The sequence below is a fragment of the Podarcis muralis genome, chromosome 10 (genome assembly GCF_964188315.1).
Source record: "Podarcis muralis chromosome 10, rPodMur119.hap1.1, whole genome shotgun sequence".
Lineage (NCBI taxonomy): Eukaryota > Metazoa > Chordata > Lepidosauria > Squamata > Lacertidae > Podarcis > Podarcis muralis.
In genome coordinates, this window is record NC_135664.1 from 8,047,167 (window position 1) to 8,070,767 (window position 23,601).

Below are 23,601 nucleotides of genomic sequence, written 5' to 3' on the forward strand. Positions count from 1 at the left end.
TCTGTAACCTGAAGCGTATGTAACCTGAAGCGTACGTAACCTGAGGTACCACTGTATATGTATTGAGGGAGATATATGTTCAATGAAACTCACTGTATGCACTTGGACAGGACTGCAGCCTTCATTGGAATGAAGTCTCATTGAAATCATTTAGATTTAGTTGCAGCTAAGGTTGCAATCCTAAAATGAATTATCTTGCAGTTAGTTAGAAGTCTAGAGGTGGATTTAGTGGAGCGCTACTAATTTGGTGGCACTGGGCGCAGAGCCTCAGGGCCACTAAAGGGGTCCTGCAACTATGATGGAAGGCAAGAGGTAGTGTTTGTGTGTGTGCACCAAATTTTGGCATTGCACAAGGTGCCACTGAAAATTGAGGCCCCAAGATCTGCAACTGCTAAGTCCCATTCAGCACAACAAAAACTTATTTCTGAGTAACCATGCAATGGGTTGGGCTGAATACCCATTCAAAGGGGCTTTATTCCCAAGTCAGTCGGGTTAGACTGGAAGTTGCTACATGGAAGGTGTCATGGGCTTTGAAGACACTCGAACTCAGGACACAAGGGAGAAACATGCCAAGAGGAAGGCACGCTTGGGAAATCCACACCGTGATCAACTCCTGCCCGGAAACCAATGTCCCCACTGTGGAAGGACGTGTGAATCCAGAACTGGACTCCACAGTCACTTACGGACTCATTGTTAAAACCATGTTTATGGAAGATAAAGTTACTCGGCTACAAGTGATTGCCAAAGAAGAAGAAATGGAATGTAGAAATGCTTACTTCTGATTAAACATGCACAAGGTCAGGCTGCTGAAAAGGTGGCATATAAGTTTTAATTATTATTTTGTTTGCATCCCTGTTCCAAGAGACAAGGAAGTGCATCTCCAGGCTGCAGTGCAGAGACCACTAACTTGAAACCTGCCTTGGTTTTGCCTCTTTGTTTATTTGGGTTTTAACCCTTTATTGTTGTATTATTTTATTGTTAGCAGCCCTGAGCCTGGCTTCGGGCGGCGGGATATAAATAAAAATTATTATTATTATTGTAAACCGCCCAGAGAACTTAAGACAATTGGATAGTTTAGAAGCGTAACTGCTGGTGAATAGGCCAACTTATGTGTTTCCATCTTATCTATTGGGTGGACAAGATAAATAGGCAATTGTGAGGACCTTCCCTAAAGAATGCTGTGTCTTCCCAGAGAAGAGTCGGAATCTTCAGTTTGTTTTTATGCGTTTTTATTCATATTTAGGCCTCACATAACTTTATTCAGTTGCGCACGGATTCCTTCCCTTTCTAATGTTTTGTGTTTTAACTTCTGTTTAAGAGAGGATCCGTTCCTGGCTCTCCGACGGGTTCGCATTTTTATTTAGCTCGTTTCTTCCGCGAACTCGCCTGGGCCTCGGACTGGCGGCCCTTACTCTGCCCTGGATTCTTCACGAGGCCAAACTTTGCTTTTCGCCCCGCGAAAACAGACAGTTGAGGGCCGGTGAGGAAGAAAACTCCTGCCGAACTTGTCCGTGGCCCTGGGCGGCCTCTCCGCGCCTTCGCCTCCGGCCGGTGAACGCGACCCTCCTGCGGCCCCGGCCGGGCCCTGCGGCGGCCTCCTTTCTGGCGGATCCTTTCCCCTCAGAACGAGCCGCCCGGCGCTGGCTCGGGCCTACCCTCTTCCCGCCTTTCCTAGGCCGCGCTGCCTTTCGCCTTTCGGGAGGAAGGGGGCGAGAGAGAGGCCGCCGCCGCCGCCGCCGCCTGGGCAGGTGCTGGGCAGCTCCCGCCCTCCGGCCTGAAGGAAGCCGAGGCTCCTCAGAGGCGTTTCTGGGAAGGGCCCTGCCGGGGCAACGAGAGGACGCGGGGGCAACCGAGCCGGCCGCCGGCCATGTAAACCAGCGCAGCCCTCGCTGCGGGGCTCGGGCAGGCAGGCAACCTGCGTGCGCGGCGGAAGGCAGGCGGGCTCGCTCTCCCCTTGGCGGCCTCAGTAAGTAGAGCGAGGAACCCGGGAGAAGGAGGAGGAGGGCAGCGTGCATGTGTGGATGCGTGGACGCGTGTGTGCTCGTCGCCCTGCTCCGACGTTCTCTCTGGCGGCGACTTCCTCCTCCTCCTCCTCCTCCTCCTCCAGAAAGTCGTACCTGCCGCTCATCCAGCTCCTCACCTTGGAGGAGGAAAAGCGGCAGGCAAAACTCTTCGCCTAACTTTGGGGTAGTTGGCTCTCTCCGTCTCTCGGCAGTGAGAAAAGTTTGCTGAAAAGTTGAATGATCGGTTGGGCCTCTCGCTGGTCTCGTGTTGAAAATTAGTTTCATTCTGGTGCGCTGCTGCTGTAATAGGGAAATCGGGGGAAAAGAATAATAATAAAAAATGGATGTTCTAAAAATTAATCAAAACAAAAAAAATTCCTTCCAGTAGCACCTTAAAGACCAACTAAGTTAGTTCTTGGTATGAGCTTTCGTGTGCATGCACACTTCTTCAGATACACACGAAAGCTCATACCAAGAACTAACTTAGTTGGTCTTTAAGGTGCTACTGGAAGGAATTTTTTTTTGTTTTGACTATGGCAGACCAACACAGCTACCTATCTGTAACTAAAAATTAATGGTTGGAAGGGTGTTGTGTCAAAAAGGCACACACACACACGGAGGTTTTGGTAGATGTAAATGAAACTTTTTGCTGATTAAGACAACCCCCCCCCCCAACACACAAATTTTTCACTGCTATCCCTGGTCTCAAAGAGAGTAAGAAATAGATTGTGAGAGTAGTTCTGTATTTTTGTGTTGGAAGTTATTACAAATGTAAAGGGCACAAAGTGTTTTAGACTCTTGCCCTGCGTTTCTAAGGCTTTTTGTAGTCTCTCGAACTCTGCCCCATTATTTTAGGCTCCGGTTTAAGCTCCTGTTCCTGGAAATGTCTTTACACAATAATAATAATAATAATAATAATAATAATAATTTGTATTTGTACCCCGCCCATCTGGCTGGGTTTCCCCAGCCACTCTGGGCGGCTTCCATAGAAACCAAAAAACACTAAAATATCATACATTAAAAACTTCCCTGATGTCTTCTGAATGTCAGGTAGTTGTTTATCGTTTTGACATCTGATGGGAGGGCGTTCCACAGGGTGGGCGCCACTACCGAAAAGGCCCTCTGCCTGGTTCCCCTGTAGCTTTGCTTCTCGCAAAAGCAAAAGCTCTATCCAAGGGACTGTGGAGAGAGGTATAAGTATTTGCATGGCTAGAGATGGCATACATTAGGGCATGGGCGAATGCGTTTTTGAAACACAACTCTCCTCCTTGGGGTTTAGGAGATGTCAGGCACGGTTTCTTTGGAGGTATATTTTAGTAATAATAAAATTCAAATGAGCAGTAACATATTCAAAGTTATTTGTGTGTTTTGACATTCATTTCTACAAATGAAGACCAGTTTCCTCCTTGGTCAGTCTGTCACACTTACCAGTGTTCAATACTAACTTCATTAATGTTTTTCATAGCACATTAGAGGCACAAAAGAGAAATGTGGTTTTGCAAAATGCGTGTTCAAGAGGGGTGTTCAGCGGCTCTGTATAAGCTATCACAACTCAAACAGGTGCCTTGCAGGTGCTTTTTCTTGCCTAAGTCAAATTGTGCCTTTAGCAAGGTGTTCTGAGTTAGAGCAAGGACTCCCTGAAGGCCTTGCTTTTCTCTGTTGATTTGGGTCACCAAAAAAGCAAATTGAAGCAAATCGAAATTGATAAGGGAAATGCCCTGTGAATTGAAGTGCAGGAGAGGAGTAGCTTCTTTTGATGAACAGATCTAGCTTTTCATCGGAGGCAGTTATTTTACCAGGGCTCTCCAGTTACTGTACAGTGCTTTTGGGAGATGGATGTTGACATAAATAATTTGTTCCATGTGCTTGTTGCAAGTCCGTCCAGTCCCTGGCTTATTGTTCCAGGCACATGTGAAACTGTCAAATGTTTCATATGAACATAACCATGAGTAAGGCTCTTCACTTTATTACACGCTGTTCTATTATCTTAACAATACAAGTAACTGCCAGATTGTTGGGCCCTGCATGGAAATGCTGGAAGCAATACATGTGCATTTATAGGTTCCCTTGTCAATGGAGTATCTTGGTTGATTTGTCAGTGCCTTGTCTCACCTTACGATGAAAACAACCATTGCTCTATGACAGGGAGGATTCCTTGGCCTTGGTGCAGCAGTTTGGTGGTTGCAAGGATGAAAAGGACTAGCCTCCAGTGTTTGAGATCCAGGAGGCCTTTGGGTGCATTGAATATGCTTCAGATACATAGTGTGGACCTGCTAACCAGTGATGAGAGTAGCATCCCAGGTTAGATAAGAATTGCATCGCTCATATGATGAAGATGGATGTTCTGTCTTAGTAGCTGAGTGCGGGATCTTTCTGTATCCCTGTCAATTGCAAGAGATACTTAGCATTCACAGCCAAGTGCGAAGCAGAGTAAGGACCAGCTTCCAGACTTCTTAAAACATTTTAGTTACAGCCTTTAACCGAATCATCACCTACTCATTTTCTTTTCCACCACATGCTTGCCTCCTTCAAGGCACAGCCAGAGTTCATGCTCAGAGAGAAGTGGAAGATGTTGAGTGGCTTTAAATTATTGATGTTGCTCCTTGCTCCGCCTTTCTCTTATAAGGTAGAGAATACGGCTGAAATCCCTTGCTGTCAGGTGCCGGCTGGATCCAAATGAGTTCGCTGCTGTGACTGCACATTGTCTTTTGTTTTGTTTTGCTTTGTTCCCTTACAGAGTTGCCCTTGCAGGTTTTTATGTCAAGAAAATAAAGGTAAAGGTAAAGGGACCCCTGACCATTAGGTCCAGTCGTGACCGACTCTGGGGTTGCGGCGCTCATCTCGCTCTATAGGCTGATGGAGCCGCCGTTTGTCCGCAGACAGCTTCCGGGTCATGTGGCCAGCATGACCAAGCTGCTTCTGGCGAACCAGAGCCGCACACGGAAATGCCGTTTGCCTTCCCGCCGGAGTGGTCCCTATTTATCTACTTGCACTTTGATGTGCTTTTGAACTGCTAGGTTGGCAGGAGCAGGGACCGAACAACGGGAGCTCACCCCGTCACGGGGATTCGAGCCGCCGACCTTCTGATCAGCAAGTCCTAGGCTCTGTGGTTTAACCCACAGCGCCACCCGCGTTTCATATGTCAAGAAAATACTTTCTGTGAATATGGCAAATTGTTTCTACCACAAAGATTGTTTCCCTCCCCCGCCCCAGCAGAGCTTGTTAGCTTCAAAGCTCATTCTTGCCTCTGACAGAATTTTACTAATTGACAAAATCATTAGAGGTGACTTGGTTCATCTTAACAGCAAGCACTTTTTTTCTTCTGGGAAAATACAATGTTTCAGTGATAGTAGCAAATTCCGTAGTTCAGGACAGCAGTATTTTGGGACAGCAAAATATCTTCTTGCAAGTGGGCCCTCTTCAAGATTTTTTTTTGGGGGGGGAAGGGCACTCAGATTTGGGTGGGAATAACCAAAAAGCATTTCGTTGTGGGTGACTAGCTGTCTTGGTCTAGACTAGTACCCATCAATAAAAAAGCACATGTCTGGAACCTGTAATAGTTTTATTAAAAGACTGCAGATCTTCTCATCAATTGATGGTGTGTACCATCTATATTCTTGCAGGCCCCAAAATCTTCCCTCCATTTTTATTTCCCAGAGCAGTAGTCTGTAGATGCATGCTCTATTCCAATGATCTTGGGTGCTCTGCATCGCTTCTGTTACTAATAACATATATCAAAAACAAGCCCAGTTCCTCCATTTGTTGACTTCCTTAGATTGCTTGCTTAAAAGAGGAAATACTGGTTCATATAACACTAAACCATCCACATTTTTGGATGACTTAGGCTGCATATGCACCATAGATTTAAAACACATTGCTTCTTAAAGGAATCCTGGGAACTGTAGCTTTGTGAAGGATAAACTATAGTTCCCAGGAGAAGGGGGTGGGGCAAATGTACTTTAAATGTATGGTTTGTATGTAGCCCTAATGGCTTGCATGCTCCTCCCTCCTTGAGTCATGCTTGCTTTTAGTTTCAAATAATCTTGGTGTAGTGAGTCCTGGTTAGCAACAAACAGTGGTTACAGTAGTTGCTAGCCAAGCCAGCTGCATACCATAAAGGTATGGGTAATCAACCAGGCTTGTTTAGCAACTAACCATTGCTTGTTTTAAACCAGGATTCCTGGCTCGGGCATAAGTAGCAGTGTGGAATAGGAGCATGTACTTCAGTTAGGCTTGCTGAGGCTCATTAACGTGATGCTCAGCTTTGGTTTAGTATAATGATAATGATAATGATAATAATATATTACTTTTACCCTGCCCATCTGGCTGGGTCTCCCCAGCCACTCTGGGTGGCTTCCAACAGGAGATTAAAAATACATCTAGTGTTAGATCTGAACCAGACAGTTTTACAGCTTAAACAACATGGTGTGTGTTTATCCAATTACAGTAGTACCTTGGTTTAAGAAGAGTCCGGTTTAAGAATGATTTGGTTAACAAACTCTGCAAAACCGGAAATAGTGGTCTTGGTTTGAGAACTTTACCTCGGTCTAAGAACCTGAAGCAGAGGCTCCGATACTTTGGCCACCTCATGAGAAGAGAAGACTCCCTGGAAAAGACCCTGATGTTGGGAAAGATGGAGGACACAAGGAGAAGGGGACTGCAGAGGACAAGATGGTTGGACAGTGTTCTCGAAGCTACCAGCATGAGTTTGACCAAACTGCGGGAGGCAGTGGAAGACGGCAGTGCCTGGCGTGCTCTGGTCCATGGGGTCACGAAGAGTCGGACACGACTAAACAATTAAACAACAACAACAAGAACGGAATCCAAACAGTGGAAGGGCACCAGCGGCGGGAAAGCGCCTCAGTTTAAGAATGGTTTTGGTTTAAGAACTGACTTCCGGAACGGATTACGTTTGTAAACTGAGGTACCACTGTACTGGTTGTTATTATCAACAAGTTACTAGCAGGCCAGTGTTTCTCAGACTTTTTGAGCTCAGTCCCACCCTTCTAAGCTTGATTTAACATCTAGCTTCCCCAACCCAGTAGCAATAATTTGTTCTACACATAAGCATGTTGTGTGCATTCAGCCTGCTGCTATGTGCAAGGATCTATGGGTGGGCTCATGAATCCAACATTGGCATTAGAAAAAGAGTAGGACAGAGCATCTCTGATCCCTCCTACATCACACATAGGGAAGTGCCATTAGTACAAAGCAGATGCACTCTGCAAAATGTATTGGGATGGGACAGACTTCTAGATCCAACATGGATCAGGGAGGACTCTCTGTCAGGGGGCATTTAACCCAGCTAAATCTTGGTGGCGGTTGGGAGGAGGGCTGCACTTGCCTCAGAGTCGGATCCCTCCCTGGAACTTCACAGAATCCACTCCCAAGTGTTCTGTGCCTCCCAAGGAGGCATGGTGCAGTTGGTGATCCACTAAACTTAGAACAGTTTATTACCAAATATGATTCACAGTCTGCTGTTTTCCTTTATGCTGAATTAATTCATTTCCTATTTATTCTTTTGGGCAACTTTTAGCATATGTCTCCACATGTATGCGTGAAAAACCGGTTCCTCTTTTAAAAGTTGCTATTACGGTAAGCATGTATTTGACTGCTCGTAACAGGAAAAGCATCAAATATATATATATATATTGCAATCCTCTTTATAACCAAGTGGGTTAAAGTTTCCTTCCTGGTTACTAGAGCACTTCCTTTGCATCTGGTTATGAAGACAAACAAGAAAAGCGGAACAGCCTACAGAAACTACTCTTCATGTTGTGAATGATTGTCATTTTAAAGCAGCCAGACTTAAAATCTGTACAGATGAGTCTTTTCCAGGAGCTCAGTTTCTGCTTTGCAATTGGAGGTAATGTTTTGTTAAATGTTGCATCCGTGTTTTAAAATGGTGTTTCCTATCAGCTGGCTCTTAGAAAACTAAGAATGCTGTTCAGTAATTTATGCCATCCCAATTTGGGTTGGTTGTGTTCCCACCTTTCTTTTGAAAGCTTTCTGGGGAGTTAAAGTCGGGGAAGGGGTTACTGACAGGCAGGTTTGTGCATTTAAAATCCATTCTGGAAAAAATGCTATTGTTGAGCAACACAGTTCTATATAAGAAGGGGAAACTAAACCAGGGATAGTCTAGGTTGGATAACTTTCATTTCATTTGATGCAGCAGAATTGAAACAGTAAGGACATTAGCAGATAAGGTGAAAGACAGAATGTACTTGAGACAAACTGGGGGGGAAATCCAACCTTCTCTGCTTGTGGCTGCTCCTTGAAAATAATATACTGGACTAGATGGTTTTAGGTCTGATCTTAACTTTGTTGTTGTTGTAGTAGTTGTTTTAAAAACCTCTTGTCTGTGCATTTCAGATCTTCTGTGGAGTCTTTACCTCTCTTTGACAAGCTATGTTATTTTGACAATGTTTGTGTTTCATTGTAAATGTAGTCAATATAGAGAGATATACATGGGACAGCTAAATTATTAAGTACATACTTTCTGATCTGCATACCGATTCAATTAGTGAGCAAAGGCATTGTTAAATATTATTGTTATCCAGGAACACGAGGCTGATAATTCAAGAGTGCTTCTAGGGTTTTAGCATATCTAGGAAAGGTTGCCAACTTAAATATTTGGAAGGTTGTGCTTAATTTCCTATTAAAGAAAACTGACATAAATTGTGGTGTTGATGGGATGGGAAAGAATATTAACATCTCTTATGCAGGGCTGTAAAAATATTTTCAGTTTCCAGGCTTCAGCTTTAGTATTTTAGGAGCCAGAATAAAAACTGTGTGGCTGAGCACAACCAAACCCTGGGGATTATTTTTTTAAAAAAACTTTGGGTAATTATCACAGTAGCCTAGCAAACATTATTTGAATGAATGACTTGCGATTTATAATTTAACATTATTATAAGGGGCATTTTGGGGTGCTTTTTTGAGTGCTGACTGTGTTTTATTTAAGAACCAACCAAGCAGAAAGTCTAAAATTAAAAAAAAAAAAAAAAGATAACTGAAGCTGCTGAATAGCAGAGAAAATGGTTCCAAGATGAAGTTCTATTCCTGAAGCTAAGCAGGTTTGGGCCTGGTCAATATCTGGATGAGTATCCTGTTCTTCCGTTGTTTACACAGTCTTTCCCTTGATCTGGAATTTCTGTTTTAGTTGCTGTGTGGTGTTGTTAATGAGCTTGCTTTACTGTATATTTTAACAATTTAAATGTTTCTGTAACTTGCATTTATACTTTGCAAATGGCTTAGAAGCCAACATATGAGTTTGTTGATGATATAAATGAAATAGAAAGCATTCACTCAACCAAGAAAGAATCTCTTTAACCTTGAGGTTTAGGGTTCACAGACTCAAATCTGAAGTTTGAAGATCAGTGTAGTGTTGTGGTACAATCTGAAAGCTTTTCCATATGTCATCTGCTGCCGTTTTGAGGCAATAGATTATATATAAAAACCCTACTTTGAGTTGGATCTAGACATGCCCTTCTGCAAATTAAAGAGCTCCTTTCATTGACAGAAGGGATTCTGATCCAGTAGATCAGTGGTTTCCAAAGTAGGTGGGGGGCAGTGGGATTACCAGGCACTAGGAAGCAAGTGTGTGTGTGCTGTAAGTAAAAATGACTCTCAGACTTTGAAGAGCTGGTTTCACTGGTTTAAATTCAATTTTGTTGGATAAAATAAATATAAAATTCCACTGGATTTTCAATAAATGTAAAATTAATGTTTACTGTTTGAATTTTATTGGGTTATTATCTTCCCTCAGGGGGGAGGGTGTTCAAACTGCCGTTTGGAATAATGGTTTTCATAGGAAATTTCATAGGACAGGGGGCATTGAACCAAGGGGGTGGTGGTCCAAAAAAAGATTGGGACCAACTCCAGTAGAAGCTCCCTTTCAGCTGCCCCTTTCACCAGGGGGCAAAACAAAGACCCAGTTTGGCACTCCCCATGCACATTCGCATACACACAGGCTGGGAACCTCAAGGGCACCTCTCTGGAGTCTTCATCTGGGGCAGAAAACCTGGCTAGCCCCCACCCCACCTTGTACTACTCCCACCCTATCCCAGATGGTACCCCAGCCCTCTGATATGCTTTCCGAAGGGCATGGGATGGCTGCAGGGGAAGGCGAAATCAGGAAAAGTTGTGTCCTCTGTTGCTAAGAGGAGAAATCCATTAGTGGAACTCCACTTATGATTAGTGCGGATACAACCCATTCTATCCAGACTTTTTAGCTGGGTTGCATCCAATTTTTCCTGAACTTAAGCTGTTTTAAATACTATTGAAGGCACTCAAAGGGACTTAAAAATGTTTTAACTTTGGCTGGCTCATGTCTGCTGTCATTTATGTAAACCTGATGGTGAAGATTGAATTCAATGAAAATGCAGCAGCAAAAAATTAACTGAAAATTAAGCAGAACTATGCTGATAACGGGACGCGGGTGGCGCTGTGGGTTAAACCACAGAGCCTAGGACTTCCCGATCAGAAGGTCGGCAGTTCGAATCCCCGCGACGGGGTGAGCTCCTGTTGCTCAGTCCCAGCTACTGCCAACCAAGCAGTTCGAAAAGGTGTCAAAGTACAAGTAGATAAATAGGTACCGCTCCAGCGGGAAGGTAAATGGCGTTTCCATGCGCTGCTCTGGTTCGCCAGAAGCGGCTTAGTCATGCTGCCAACATGACCTGGAAGCTGTATGCCGGCTCCCTCAGCCAATAAAGCGAGATGAGCGCTGCAACCCCAGAGTTGGCCATGACTGGACCTAATGGTCAGGGGTCCCTTTACCTTTACTATTTAATAATTAACAGTTCATGCCTTTTTAAATGTGCTCCCTCGGCCAATAAAGCGAGATGAGCGCCGCAACCCCAGAGTCGGTCACGACTGGACTTAATGGTCAGGGGTCCCTTTACCTTTACCTTTTTATGCTGATAACAAAAGACTAAAAATGACCTGCTCTTTTCTCTCGTGTTCCTAGTCTTCCTGTGGTATGGAGTTGGTGAGCAGTGAACAACCTGTTGTTATGAGAGACGACAACAAACGAAGAAGGAGAAGGATGAAGCCACACTCCACAGCAAGCAACTTGTCTTCAACTGAATTGATATCCATCGAGTTCATTCTACCTACAAGCAACATGCTAATAGATATAGCCAGCAACTGTACAGTAGAGCAGATGAAAGCACAAGTTTGGATGCGAGCAATAGAGAGGAACCAGACCTCGGATTTCTACCATAAATTCACTCCAGATCAATTTGTTCTTCAGTACCAAAAGAAGGGACAGTGGTATGAAATTTATGACAAACATCAAATAATACAGACACTTGACTGTATATTGTATTGGAAAGTGCTACAGAAGAAAGTGGGCAAAATTCACGTGATCCAAAAGCAGAAGCCCACAGAGGACGTTCAGAAGTTTCAAAAGCAACTCAATTATTTGATTGGCTATGATGTTACTGATGTCAGTAATGTTCACGATGACGAGCTGGAATTTGCTCGACGCAGGTTAGTCACTCCACGGACAATTGAAGTAACCTGCAGAGATCCAAAATTGTATTCAATGCACCCTTGGATTACATCCAAACCACTCCCAGACTACTTGCTTAGTAAAATTGTCAATAATAATATTTTAATAAATATACACAGAGGGACAACTAGCCAAAAGATTAAAGTACCTATTGAGGACAGTCCAGATCTCATCCTTCAGAGTTTTTTCACCAAAATGGCAAAGAAGAAATCTTTGATGAATATTCCTGAAGATTACAGTGAGTTGAACTTTGTTCTGAGGGTGAGTGGCAGGGATGAGTATATTGTAGGAGACACACCTCTCAAAAACTTCCACTGGATAAGGCAGTGTCTCAAGAATGAGGATGAAATTCACTTGGTTCTAGATGAGCCACCTGACCCAGACCAGGATGAGGTGCAAAAAGAGGAGTGGCCCTTAGTGGACGACTGCACTGGAGTGTCAGGATACCATGAACAGCTGACAATCGATGGCAAGGATCATGAGAGAGTATTCACTATATCATTGTGGGATTGCAACAGGAAATTCAGGGTCAAAATAATTGGCATTGATATCCCTGTGCTTCCAAGAAACACAGACCTTACTGTATTTGTTGAGGCTAATATTCAACATGGCCAGCAGCTCCTTTCACAGAAAAGAACGACAGCTAAACCATTTACTGAAGAAGTCCTGTGGAATATGTGGCTTGAGTTTGATATCAAGATTAAAGACTTGCCCAAAGGGGCCCTTCTGACCCTGCAGGTATATTGTGGCAAAGCACCAGCTTCGTCTGCAAAGGCTAACCTCCATTTGCATGATTCCCCAAGTTCTGACGCTAAATGCAAAACCCAGCTTCTCTATTATGTAAACATTTTGTTGATAGACCACCGGTCCCTGCTCCGGACTGGTGACTACGTGCTTCATATGTGGAAATTTCCAGGCAAAGGGGAAGAGCAGGGGAGTATAAATGCTGATAAGCTTACTTCAGCCACGAATCCAGATAAGGACAATTCCATGGCTGTCTCCATTGTCCTGGACAAATACTGCCACCCCATAGCCTTGCCCAAGCACAAGGTAGCATCTGATCCACAAGCGGACAGGGCCAGAGCTGAAATGCCCAACCAACTGCGCAAACAGCTTGAAGAGATCATAGCCACTGACCTGCTTAATCCACTTACCCCTGAAGACAAAGAGTTACTGTGGCATTTCCGATATGAAAGTATAAAGCACCCAAAGGCATACCCTAAGCTGCTTAGCTCTGTGAAATGGGGACAGCAAGAAATAGTAGCTGAAACATACCAATTATTATCCAAGAGAGATGCTTGGGACCAAAGCAGCTTGGATGTTGGATTGACAATGCAACTTCTAGACTGCAACTTTTCCGATGAAAACGTGAGAGCGATGGCGGTGCAAAAACTGGAGGGTTTAGAAGATGATGATGTTCTTCATTATCTCTTGCAGCTAGTTCAGGTATGATGGATATATTCATTCCATTTTTTCTTTTCTTTTTAAGGGAACATGAAAAGCTTTGGGCAGCATGATGGGCATACATCTATTGCCTGGTGCACCTGAATGTGTGAACTGATCATATTGCTTTTCAGGTCCCACTATAAGTTGGAATGAGGAATCTTTTTCAGCTTGAGGTGGACATTCTGTTCTGAACAACCTCACAGGGGGGACATGTCAAGGGTGGGTGGTGCCAGAAGCAAAAGTGGGTGGAGCAGTTAATGTAAATTTCACCTTTATGCCAGCTAATTTCCACACACACTCAAGCAAGAAGCATTATCAGGGTTCAGGCAGAAATGCTCAGGTTGACTCCTGGACTTGAGGTTCTCCAGTACTAAGTGATATGACTTATCTCATGTCTGTTGTGTCCATTCAGAAGTCCAAGTTTCCAATTGATTTTGCAGCCATCCGTTGCTCAGCATAAATGTATGGAGTAGTCAGTATATCCAAAGTTCTCTTTTTAACCACAGAATCTTTGCCTGTGTAAGAGTAGTAGAACAGCATTCTACCCAACCAATGTGCTTTTGTATAAAAAAGGTAAAGGGACCCCTGACCATTAGGTCCAGTCGTGGCCGACTCTGGGGTTGCGGCGCTCATCTCGCTTTATTGGCCGAGGGAGCCGGCATACAGCTTCCAGGTCATGTGGCCAGCATGACTAAGCCGCTTCTGGTGAACCAGAGCAGCGCACGGAAACGCCGTTTACCTTCCCGCCGGAGCGGTACCTATTTATCTACTTGCACTTTGACGTGCTTTCAAACTGCTAGGTTGGCAGGAGCTGGGACTGAGCAACAGGAGCTCACCCCGTCGTGGGGATTCGAACCTCCGACCTTCTGACCAGCATGTCCTAGGCTCTGTGGTTTAACCCACAGTGCCACCCGCGTCCCATGTGCTTTTGTATACCTATCCCCTATAGGATTCTTGTTTTGCTGCCGGCTTTTCTTTGTATGTCAACCACCTTAGTATATCTTCTTGAAATGAAAGGAAGTATATCAGTTGTTTTAATAATTCCCAAGGGCATAATTTAAAGGGGGGAAATGCTAGCTTGTGTTTAGGTCAAATTAGCCTGTGTTACGCTAAAAAATGACAATTCCTCTTGTCAGCTGACAAATGTACCCTTGGTAAAAATGCCCCAATGTGGTAAAATTGCATGTTACATCTTAAAATGAAATGTGTTTCAGAACACAGCAGCTTCCTGACTTGTCTCTGTGCACACGTTTGCAAGGTTCTTTTAACACAAGAACCCTGTGGAGAAAAGTAATTTTGTGTTACTTTATTATCCTCAAAAAGTAGTCACATGAATTTGTCTATTATCAGGGCTTTGGAGATTATGAAATTGATGGACCAAGTGGCTCTTTACTCTCCTATTATAAAAGGCAGAATGCTGAGGAGTGGCATTGCAGTGAGAAGTTGAATAATCCCTGCAATTGCTGATATCACGTGGTCTTGTAACTTTTATTGGCAAATGAAGTTGCTCAATCATAAAAAAAAATGATGAAAATGCTTTTGAATTTGGTGAGAATTCTACTTTTGACACAATCCTGTCTAACACCCCCCTCCCAAGTATTTCATTTGGGCTGCAATCCTAACCCCACTTATCTGGGAGTAAAGCCTGTTGAGTTCAATAGGACCTCCAAAGTGGTGAACAACAGATCAAAATGCAGTAGGATAAAAACACATCCAAATTTACTAAACCAAGACAACAATCCATCAGTCAAAACAGCAGGAATGTGAAATTGGGGAACTCATCAATTGTGATAAAAAGGGAGAGTCAAGCCAGAAGAATATCTCTCTTTTTTTTATGGTGTTACAAGCTTGGTGGATCAGGGGAATGCTGTGGAAATAGTGTATCTTGATTTCAATAAGGCTTTTGACAAAGTCCCCCATGATATTCTTGTGAGAAAGCTGGTTAAATGTGAGTTTAATGAGATAACTGTTAGTTGGATTTGTAGCTAGTTGACTGACTGAACCCAAAGAGTACTCATTAATGCTTCCTCCTCATCCTGGAAAAAAGTGAAAAGGGGGGCACTGCACGGTTGTCCTGGGCCTGTTGTTGTTCAGCGTCTTTATAAACGACTTGAATGAATGAATTGAGGAGATGCTAATTACCGTATTTTTCGTCCCATAGGACGCTCCGTCCCATAGGATGCACCTAGTTTTTTGGGGGGGAAATAAAGGAATTTTTTCTCTCCTTTATTTCCCCCCCAAAACCAGGTCGGGGAAACCAAACCACGTTGGGGAACAGCGGGATGGCGGCGCTCCACCTCCCCGCTGTCCCCCGAGCTTGTGGGGCTGGCCGATGTCTGCAGCAGGCTGCTATCCGCAGCCTAGGGAGCCCTGCGGAAACTCCCGCGGGCTCCCCAGGCTTGCTGATAGCTTCCTGAAGCCTGGAGAGCGAGAGGGGTTGGTGTATTCGCCCTATGGGATGCACACAGATTTCCCCTTCATTTTTGGAGGGGGAAAAGTGCGTCCTATAGGGTGAAAAATACGGTAAATTTGCAGATGACACCAAACTGGGAAGGGGTAGCTAATGCTGCAGTAGACAGAATTGGAATTCAGTATGACCTTAACAGAGACTTGGACCTAAACTAACAAAATGAAATTCAATAAGGACAAATGTAAGGTTCTGCACTTAGGCAGAATATAAGATGTGTGACACCTGGCTTACTAGTAGTATATGTGAAAAAGATCTAGGGGGTCTTAGTGGATCACAAGCTTAACATGAGTCAACAGTGTGATGCAGCAGCAAGTAAAAGCTAATGCTATTCTAGGTAGCATTAATAGAGGTACTGTATAGTGTCCAGATCAAGGGAAGTAATAGTACCATTTTATTTTGCCTTGGTCAGATCACACATGGAATACTGTGTCCAGTTCTGGGTGCCACAATTTAAGAAAGGTGTTGACAAGCGGGAACGTGTGCAGAGGAGGGCAACTAAGATGATCAAGGATCTGGAAACCAAGCCTTATGAAGAATGTTTGAGGGAGTTGGGTATGCCTAGAAAAGAGGAGACTAAAAGGAGATATGATAGCCAACTTTGATTATCTGAAGGGCTGTCACATGGAAGATGGAGCAAGCTTCTTTTCTCCTACTCTAGAGGGCAGGACTCAAACCAGTGGCTTCAAGTCACAAGACTAAATGACTAAATGTCAGGAAGAACTTTCTGACAGTACGAGCTGTTTGTGGAACAAACTCCCTCAGGAGGTTGTGGACTGGCCTTCCTTGGAGGTTTTTAAGCAGAGGTTGGATGGCCATTTGTCATGGATACTTTAGCTGAGATTCCTGCATGGCAAGGGGTTGAACTAGATGACCCTAGGGGACCCTTCCAGCTAAAATTCTATGATTCACTCCCCCCACAGCTCATCGGACAAATTTGACAGGGGGTAGAGCTGTCCACCTGTCAATCACCTGAAGACACATTGACACCAGGTGATTTTTTATTTTTGCCTGCCGCTTTCAAAGCACTTCCTTGCCCAGTGCTTTGTCAGCCAGCTGACTGGTGGTGCCTGCAAACTTGCTTTTCTCTGTCCCACAGTTCAGGTGTAGGGCAGCTTGGCTGAAAGCAACTAAAACATCATTATTTGCTCTGGCATTTCCAGGATGTTAGTTGTTGACAAGGTACTAAGCTGTAGCTTTGCTAGAGCTTTAAGAAGTGGTCGTTTTACTTTCATATTTTTATCTGCCCTTGTTCTGCCTTGCCACACTTAGTAAAGGGACGATGGATTCTGAGTCAAAATGGTCTGCATGTTTAACTTTCTGATTGTGTCTTTAAAAATCAAAGCATAATCAAACTCATAAACAAATTGTATGTGTGTGTATTCTATCCTGCCATGAACCCCACCCCTGGTTACGGTCACCTTAATAATCTTACATTGTATTTGACATTAATGGTATGTAGACCAAAAAAACTGGAACTGGAAAGAAAAGAGGTCTTTGTCTCACATACTGCACAGAAATTAAATGAAATCAATCTCCCCTTACTTTTGTTATCTGTTTTTCAGGCTGTGAAATTTGAGCCTTATCATGACAGTGCATTAGCCCGATTTCTTCTAAAACGAGGCTTGAGGGTAAGTATTCTAAACTCCTTCAAGAAAATGAAATGTACAAATACCGCCAGAATTAAGACTTTTTAATTGAGAAGATAATCTCATCTTTTAATACGTTCTCTTCCTCCCACTCAATAGAACAAAAGAATAGGACACTTTTTGTTTTGGTTTTTGAGAAGCGAGATTGCACAGTCCATGCACTACCAGCAAAGGTTTGCTGTGATCTTGGAAGCTTATCTGAGAGGCTGTGGGAAAGCCATGCTGCAAGACTTCATGAAGCAGGTTCAAGTAACTGAGCTGTTGCATAAAGTGACAATGGACATGAAGTCAGTTTCTGCGGAAAAGCACGATGTCACACCTCAAGGTACTTGCAGATCTTCTAAGCGCAATCTCACCTGTATTTGAAGCTTTTATTGTGTGTAATGCAGGGATAGGGAAGCTGTGGCCTTTTGATGTTTCCTGAACTACAAATCCCATCATCCTTTGCTATTTGGCTTGGCGCTCGGGGGTTGATAGGAGGTAGAGTCTCAACAATTTCAGGAAGGCCACCAGCACCATACCTCTGGCGTAATGAAAGGTAACTTGCAAAATTCTGTGGTGCCTTTGCATCCTTGGTAGGCAGTGCAAAATGGAAAGTTGCAAATGGTTCGCTTTTTGTTTTTATATGGCTTATGAAGACCATTTCCCCCCCAACCAAGTGTTTCATTCATCTGCTATTTTCAGAACTTTTTATGGTCTGCTCTTTTTAAACCATTGCATTTTTACTGGTGGTTTAGTGCTGCCATACTAGTGTTGTGTGTGAAATGATGTTTTGAAACCATGTATGTTGTTTATTTGTTCTCTTGGATGTTTCTTTGGTTGTCTTAACAGAAAAGCAGGATTAAGAGAATAATAATAGCCGCCACCCCCTCATTTAGAGTAGCATCTTTGTTAGCATTTTCAATTCAGATGAGATGCTAATACTATGGAGTCCGCCACAATAAGTGTTCAATCTTGATTATGACTCCATAAACCAGGCATGTCCAAAGTCCGTTTCAGGGGCCTAATCCGGCCCGCCGGTCAGTTTAATATGGCCCCTGTGGCGGTTTATTTCCTAGGGTAAAATCTTCAACTTCAATCCAAAAGAAGCTCAACAACTCCAATCCTAAAAAAAGTTCAACAACTTTGGGGTAAAATCATAAGAAAAGCTCAACAACTTTGGTCGGCCCTTTGTTCGGCCCCCACGGCTCTTCACTACATCAAATCTGGCCCTCTTAGAAAAAAGTTTGGACACCACTACCATAAACAGTAGTGGGGATCCTCCTGCCCATGGGCCTAAATTAGACCCCCCCAAACCACCCTATTTGTCCCATGTGGTCATTTTGGCCAAGCTATGATGACCAGTTGTGCTACTAATTTGGCTAAACCAAAAAAGAGAAAAAAGCTGCAGCCGCCTGCAAAACCCAGGCCTTGTATAGAGATCTGTGTATTGCTTTGAAGTCCCACTGACCAGCTGATTGTTGGGGCTTCAAAGCACCGCACACCTCTCTATGCAAGCACTGATAATAAGCTGATAGTTGAAGTTTTCAGGAGCTCTGCACAGCAGGCTTGCACCCATTCTGTTTAATTTCAGACTGTATGGGACCAAGTTTGTTTCAGACTTTCATATTCTGCTTAATTTTCTGCAATTCTAAACATTGTACATAAAGCAATCCACACAAACCCCTACAGTAAAACGATAAAAAATGATCATAAAATGGATGCTTAATATGCCTTAAAATGCCTGCTGGAACAATAAAGTCTTAGTCATAAGCCTGAAATTTAGCCTGTTTAATCTCAGTTGGGAAGGAGTTCTGCACAATGCACAGCTTTCAGTGGGTCACCTGATGTTATTGTGACATTAGGTGATTGATGGGTGAGTGGTCCTGCCCAGTAGTCAGTGTTGGCCCATGGAGAGATGAAGTTCTATCGCTTTAGCTGGATCTGATTCTCCAACCTTAAGATTGGAGGCAAACACATCTTCCATTGGTACAGACTTTTATTATCCACTTCTGGTTAAGAAGTAGGCTGGCTGAGTGTTGCGTACCATGGGACTAGCAGTCTCTTGTCCAAGTTGCTGTCCACTGTCTCCTGACTAATGGTTTCTGACTGCAGACCTTTTTTTTGTTAATTGTCACTCTTCAGTAATCGCACAGCTCAAACAGAAACTTGAGAAGCTACAGGACAGCAAGTTTCCCGAATGCTTTAGAGTTCCATATGACCCTGGTCTGAAAGCAGGAGCACTTGTGGTAAATATTATTTTCTCAAATAATGAACCTGGGTGGTTGAGTTGTGAGCAGGACTGGAGAAGAAAGTAGGGTCCCTGAGAAGCATGAAGGGGAGGTATCAGCATGATCAGGTGAACCCTAGGATATGCAGATGTACAAAACATTTGGTTTTTTTTAAAAAATCCCAAAGATGTGAACAAATGAATGAATAATGAACAAATGAATGGAACGCCCTCCCATCAGATGTCAAAGCAATAAACATCTACCTGACATTCAGAAGACATCTGAAGGCAGCCCTGTTCAGGGAAGTTTTTAATATGTGACATTTTAGTGTATCTTTCATCTTTGTTGGAAGCCACCCAGAGTGGCTGGGGAAACCAGATGGGCGGGGTACAAATAATAAATTATTATTATTATTATTATTATTATTATTATTATTATTATTAACTGCTCAGTGAGGACTGAGCATGCTCAGTTGTCTCCAGGAGTCATGGAATGTTGAGAGCCAGCTGGAAAATAAAACCGGGAGAGAGTAGAGCAGGGATGCTAGTCTTTTTCGCGGGGCCCAAGGGCTACATTCAAAATTAGCTAACACTTTGAGGGCTGCATCTCTCTATGGCACCCTTCCCTCAACACACTTCCACCCTCCCCTTCAGCAAGTTAATGGCAAGAGCAATTTCTCCATTAACTTGCATGTAGGCAAGAGGAAGGTTGCAGCCCTGAAAAGGGGGGGGGGGCAAATCCCCCAACACGGACCTTGGGCAATGTGAAACACCCACCCCCCCAATATAATTTTGGCAGATAATTTTAAAGACAGTTTTTTACATTTATGAACTCTGGGGGTATATCCATTACAGTGGTACCTCAGGTTACATACGCTTCAGGTTACAGACTCCACTAACCCAGAAATAGTGCTTCAGGATAAGAACAGAAATTGGGCTCCGGCGGCGCGGCGGCAGCAGCAGGCCCCATTAGCTAAAGTGGTGCTTCAGGTTAAGAACAGTTTCAGGTTAAGAATGGACCTCCGGAACGAATTAAGTACTTAACCCAAGGTACCACTGTATTTCAAAATGACTGTTAGATTTGTTAATCTTTGGACATCGGTTCTGGCTGTAGGAAATATATGAATGTGTATCTTGCAGATAGAAAAGTGTAAAGTAATGGCATCCAAGAAAAAACCGCTTTGGCTAGAATTCAAATGTGCAGATCCCACGTCCTTATCCAATGAAACGATTGGCATCATCTTCAAACATGGAGATGACCTACGACAGGACATGCTTATTTTACAGGTATTATCTGCATTATGTTGTGTTGTGAGTTTGCAGGGGCGGAGGTAGGCCTGTACGCAAGAGCCTTCTAACCACTGGGTCCAGCAAGTGTTTAAAATATAAGCCAGGCTAATTTCCTGATTGCCTGGGTGATGGGCCATTAAGAGAACAAAGGAAAGGGAACTCTGTGCGAGAAAACAGACTGATGGGCCCCCTCCTCCAGCTTGCAGTTAGGGTTAGGGTTAGACAAAGCCAGAGTTTAGAGTTTGCATTGGTGTGACCTAGAAATAAAGCAGCAAGCGGGACAGAGAGTCAGAGCAACATTTGAAAGCAATGTTTGAATCCAAAAGTTGCAGGTATGGGAGAAACAAGACCCTTTTAGGGTGTTAATGCTGTGAACCGCTTCATTGCTGGCTCAGGTTGTATAGATGTCATTTTTTGGTCATTTTTTTACCACAGTTTAATGCTTTAAATCGTTGTTTCCAGACATTTGAGACTGGGTACATAATAATTACAATGGTACCTCAGGTTACATACGCTTCAGGTTACATATGCTTCAGGTTACAGACTCCGCTAACCTAGAAATAGTACCTCAGGTTAAGAACTTTGTTTCAGCATGAGAACAGAAATCATGCTCCGGTGGCAGCAGGAGGCCCCATTAGCTAAAGTGGTGCTTCAGGTTAAGAACAGTTTCAGGTTAAGTACGGACCTCTGGAACGAATTAAGTACTTAACCTGAGGTACCACTGTACAGGCATACCTCAGAGATACTGCAAGTTCGGTTCATGGGCGTAGCCAGGATTTTTGTTGCAGAGGCAGCCTTTATATGTTAGGAGGGGCAGAACCTCAGTTAGTGAAGTATTTTAATTGATTTTTATTGATTGGGGGGCAGCTGGCTACACCCATGGTTTCGTTCCAGACCACCGCAATGAAGCGAATATCACAATAAAGCAAGCCCCACAATGCTCTTGGTTTCTCAGTGCGTATAAAAGTTATGGTTACATGGTCTGTTAACCCCTTGGCTGCAGGGGCGGGGGGGGGGGGGGCAACTCCAGTCCCAGCCAGCTCCACTCCTGTGGTCAGAAGAGGTCCTGCAGCAGCTCCAAGAACAATGGGGAAGGAATCCTAGTTGCAACTGCAGGATAGCCCAAGTAGTATTGCTTTCAAGGCGCAGTGTTGAACCCCTTCTCTATGTTTGATGAGAAAGCATATGGTGTTTCCTTATTCTGACTGGCTTGGAATAGTGTAGGTTCACCCAGCTTCTGGTTTCATTTTTACGAGGAATGTCTCAGCCCTTCACACAAATCAATGTCTTATGCAGAAAGGTGACAATGAAATCAGGACAGAAAGATTTGTATACATTTCACATTTAGCTTTTTATTCTGAAATCCTCTGCTTCTCCGTAGGCTTGCCCCTTCTACAAAATGGATATGTCTTAAATCTTTTTTGTAACATTAAAACTGCTTCTTAATAGTTATGCTTAAACAGTGCAAGCCTAACCGTGTCTACTCGGAAACAAGTCAAGCTGGATTCAGTTAGGAATAGGATTGCAGCCCAAGTCATTGTTGTGTCTTTTGCTTTACCAGATCCTTCGAATCATGGAGTCCATCTGGGAGGAGGAATCCTTGGATTTATGTCTGCTGCCATATGGGTGCATTTCTACAGGAAATAAAATAGGTAGAGCATTTAACAAGATCAAAACCCCACAGAACTATCTGGAATTGGGATTTTATTTTTATTTTTGTGTGGGGTTCTGTTACACACCAGTCCTACTTGACTTCCCCTTGCACAAAGAGACCCTTAACCTCAGGGTCATGGGTTCAAACCCCACGTTGGGCAAGAGATTCCTGTATTGCAGGGGGTTGGACTAGATGACCCTTGTGGTCCCTTCCAACTCCACAATTCGATGAATACAATAGCAAGGTTCTATGAAAGGAGTATGCATGGAGGAGACTATGTTGAATGCTTTCTGTCGACACTTGCTATCATGGGAATTGGGGTTGCTTGTGTGTAACTTCCACCTGCTCCAAACTGCGTGAGGCGGTTGGGTTTTCCCCGGCTGAGCAGCCCCCCTTGGGCACGACTGCTTCAGTCGCTGGCAGAATCCGTCAGTGGGCGTTTCCTAAACTTCCTCCAACATAAAAATTCCTTAACGGACAGCCTCCTTCTCGCCTCTCTGCGCGGCAGCCTTCTGCGCAGAGTGGGCGTGCCTATCGGTGGTCCTCCACTCTCCTCACTGACCTCACTAGAAGAGTCTCGGAGCCTTCCCTCCGAAGAGCTCTCAATCCCTTCTTTCTTCCTGGTGTCACCTTGCCTTTCTTCCCCAGTGGAAGCCCTCTCTACCCCTGTACTGGTTCCCTCTCCGGCATCACTGGGGAGCCTAGCCTCTCCACTCTGCTCTGATGTCAGTTTCCTGACACTTGCCTTTGTGTAATTTTTTTCTCTGCTTCATATGTGCATCAAATTCATGTCGCTTGACCATCTTTGAAGTAAACTAGAGCAATGCATCAATGAGAGCAAGTTGTGCTTGATCTGTGTGTGTATCAAACATATTCCTGCTCAGGTACATTTTTTCAGCTATTGCTGTCATCTGTTTTGAAGTTGTTTTTTCTCCCAACGTGGAAGTAGGCAATGACTCTCCTTCCTCCCATTCTATTTAAGCTACACTTGGCAGAGTTCCATCTCTTTTGGGGGGAGTGTCTTCCGACTGTCCCAAAATCAGCTGCATAAGGACTTATGTTCTTACATGCAGATGAATTAATCTAATTTCACAGACATGCCTGGGTCTTGAACTTTTACTGGTTTTTATTTTTTATTTTTAAGAATCCCTGTTAATTGCTTGAATAGAGTAATGGGGTTTTCTAAGAAGGAGGAAGTTAGATATTCTTGTGCCCAGAATGACTGTAGACCTGAACATAGCATTTGGTTCTGTGAACCCATTACATGGGGAGCCTGGGGAAAATCTGCAAAGGCTAAATCAGACCAAAGTGTTGCATTTACCACCAACCTTTTTATTATGATTGCACAAACAGTGTGGACACATAACTG

The 23,601-nt window shown here is 43.8% G+C and overlaps 1 protein-coding gene across 4 annotated transcripts in view; it reads left to right on the forward strand.

The window, feature by feature from the left end:
* The first annotated feature begins 1,405 nt into the window (after positions 1–1,405).
* PIK3CG (phosphatidylinositol-4,5-bisphosphate 3-kinase catalytic subunit gamma) overlaps positions 1,406–23,601 on the forward strand; it is a 30,866-nt gene continuing 8,670 nt past the window's right edge. The window contains exons 1-7 of one of the 4 annotated variants that reach the window (XM_028747435.2): positions 1,406–1,966; positions 10,972–12,963; positions 16,996–17,061; positions 17,179–17,404; positions 19,204–19,307; positions 20,429–20,575; positions 22,140–22,230. In XM_028747435.2, coding sequence (XP_028603268.2) covers positions 10,984–12,963; positions 16,996–17,061; positions 17,179–17,404; positions 19,204–19,307; positions 20,429–20,575; positions 22,140–22,230 — 2,614 coding nt within the window. In that variant the 5' untranslated portion in view covers positions 1,406–1,966; positions 10,972–10,983. Of the gene's footprint in view, positions 1,967–7,157; positions 7,599–7,691; positions 7,870–10,971; positions 12,964–16,995; positions 17,062–17,178; positions 17,405–19,203; positions 19,308–20,428; positions 20,576–22,139; positions 22,231–23,601 lie in introns of those variants that run through there. The other 3 variants (XM_077935786.1, XM_028747434.2, XM_077935785.1) reach the window with 3 other exon arrangements.